At 58.1% G+C, this 2,500-nt stretch overlaps 1 protein-coding gene across 1 annotated transcript in view; it reads right to left on the minus strand.

Moving 5' to 3' along the window:
* LOC125044926 overlaps nucleotides 1-2,500 on the minus strand; it is a 54,792-nt gene that overhangs the window by 30,680 nt on the left and 21,612 nt on the right. The window contains exons 29-32 of the mRNA XM_047641888.1: nucleotides 2,233-2,500; nucleotides 1,096-1,923; nucleotides 555-881; nucleotides 2-319 (exon numbers count right to left, since the gene is read on the minus strand). The exon at nucleotides 2,233-2,500 is cut by the window's right edge and continues 47 nt beyond it. Coding sequence (XP_047497844.1) covers nucleotides 2-319; nucleotides 555-881; nucleotides 1,096-1,923; nucleotides 2,233-2,500 — 1,741 coding nt within the window. The remainder of the gene's footprint in view (nucleotide 1; nucleotides 320-554; nucleotides 882-1,095; nucleotides 1,924-2,232) is intronic.

Raw genomic sequence — 2,500 nt, forward strand, 5'->3', positions numbered from 1 at the left:
CCGATGGGTCGCGTGAAACAGCGGATGAAGGGGTCGCCCGTCATGTCCTGGCGGCAGTAGCAAACGGGGTTGTGGTTGACCACCTCACACAGGGCGTCCGTTCCGCACGCGCCCGCGCACGGGTCACGACACTTCTTGTTGACGCATGCCATTATGATGGGGCAATCAGAATTGACTATACACTCGGGTCGACAATCAGGTGGGTTGCCGAAATATCCAGTCAGACATTCACACACGGGCCGGTCCCCGACGGTGCGGCACTCGGAGTTGGGGCCGCACGGGCTGGGGTTGCACGGGTCCACGGGGCGTGGCGGCGCGACTAGAACATGCAGATGCGTGTGAGACGAAGAGCAATGTCGGACGGAATTGGAGGAAAGGCTGGACATTCCTTTGGACTATTGTAAAGGGTGACGTGCAATGGGTTTGTGCTGGTGAATTCATGCTAATCAAGACCAAATATATATACATGTATTCCTACAGTGTAAGACACATTCCATGCGCATCAAAATACCAGTCCTGAAAAGAAAGACAACATACAAAAGAGGCATGCTTACTTGGCTCAGGGCGACATGACTGGTAAGGGTCACCAACATAACCCGGCTCGCAGTAGCACATGGGGGCGTGGATGACTACCTGACATTCGGCATTGATCCCACAGGTGCCGGGGCACGGGTCGATGCACTTCTGGTTCACGCACGCCAGGTAGGAGGGGCACTCGGGGTCGGACGTACACTCTGGGCGGCAATAGTCGTAAGGGTTGCCGAAGAAGCCCGGGAGGCAGTTGCAGCGCTCGTCGAGGCCCACGGGCTGGCACTCAGCGTTCTGGCCGCACGGGTTGGGCTCGCACGGGGTCTTGGCCGTGGGCTGCATCGGGGTGGGGGCTGCAACATGCAACGTGCATAACATGCTGAACTAGTCTATTTACGTAAACATATTCCATATACGAGTGCAGGTATAAACATCTGATATCGTCACATGCACATACATGAATATAGACATGCAGAGAATATCAAGAAACAATAGAAAATATGTATATATAATAATAAATAGGAAGCTATAAATGCTAAGAAAAGAGAGCGCTGAGCCGGGCCTTACACGGTGTGGTTCCGGCGATGGGACTGACAATGCACTGTGTGTAAGGGTCGCCCTGAAGACCCGCTGGGCAGGAACACACGACCCTATGGTTGACGACGGTGCACTGAGCCCCGTGGCCGCATGCGGTCGGGCAGGGGTCGATGCACTTCTGGCGGACGCACGTGAATCCGCTGGCGCAGTCGGTGCTGAGCACGCATTCGGGTCCACAGCCGATCTCGGGGTTGCCGAAGTAGCCCTCCCGACACTCGCAGATGTGGCGGTCGCCGCTCTGGCGGCAGAAGCTATTGGAGCCGCAGGGGTCAGGCACGCAGGGGTCCTTAGGTGGTGCGGGAGGCTTGGGGAACTCCACGATGGGCGGCAGCGCACTCTCAGGGTCCACCGCCGTCGGGATAATCGTCGGGTTCTGGATGGGCGGGGGCGTGCCGGCGATCGGCTTGGGCGTAGTGGGGGTCGGTGTGGTGGGCGTGATGGGAGGCCTCACCACGGGCGGAGGCGTGGGCTGGGCGATCGGTGAGGGCGTGCACCTGACGAAAGGGTCGCCCGTGAAGCCGCCGAGGCAGCTGCAAATCGGGTTGTGGTTGATGACGCGGCACTCGGCGTTGATGCCGCACGTGCCCTTGCAGGGATCCACGCAGCGGTTCTTGAGGCAGGCGAGGAGCGGGGGGCACTCGGGGTGCACCAGACACTCTGGGCGGCACGCGGGCGGGTTGCCCACGAAGCCGGCCAGGCAGGTGCACACCCGCTGCAGATTGATCTCGCGACAGACGGCGTTCGGGCCGCACGGGTCGCCTGAACACGGGTTTCGTGGCGGCGTGGGCTCCAGCGTAGCTAGAACAGCCGAATACGAAGTCAGAACATGCTGATGGCCTTCCAGGCGACATATACACTGATTACGTGCATTCATGCATCAAGGGAGAGACACTAAAGACAATATGTGCAAAATGCAATGACAAAGTAGACTAAGAAATCTGCAATCAAAAAGGAATATAATTCATCCAAATGCATAAGGACAAAAGGCAAAATTCAAAAGTGCATTTTCATACATTATCATGATCAAGATGCAGGCTAAAACTAAAATTGAATCAAAACTAAGACTACTGAAATGTCCAGCGTGAGACTCATGCTAAGGTATCTTACAGGACACGGGCTGGCACCGCGAGTAGGGGTCGCCGATGAACCCGGCGTCGCAGGAGCAGACCGGAGCGTGCAGTACCACCCTGCAGGTGGCATGACGCCCGCACACACCCACACACGGATCAACACACTTATGGCTGACGCAGGCCTGGTCAGCGCGGCACTCGGAGTTGGTGATGCACTCGGGGCGGCACGAGAGGGTAGGGTCGCCCTTGAGGCCGGGGAGGCAGGAGCACACAGGGCGTCCCCCGACCACGCGGCACTCGGCGCT

Source organism: Penaeus chinensis, chromosome 36, assembly GCF_019202785.1.
Source record: "Penaeus chinensis breed Huanghai No. 1 chromosome 36, ASM1920278v2, whole genome shotgun sequence".
NCBI classification, from domain to species: domain Eukaryota; kingdom Metazoa; phylum Arthropoda; class Malacostraca; order Decapoda; family Penaeidae; genus Penaeus; species Penaeus chinensis.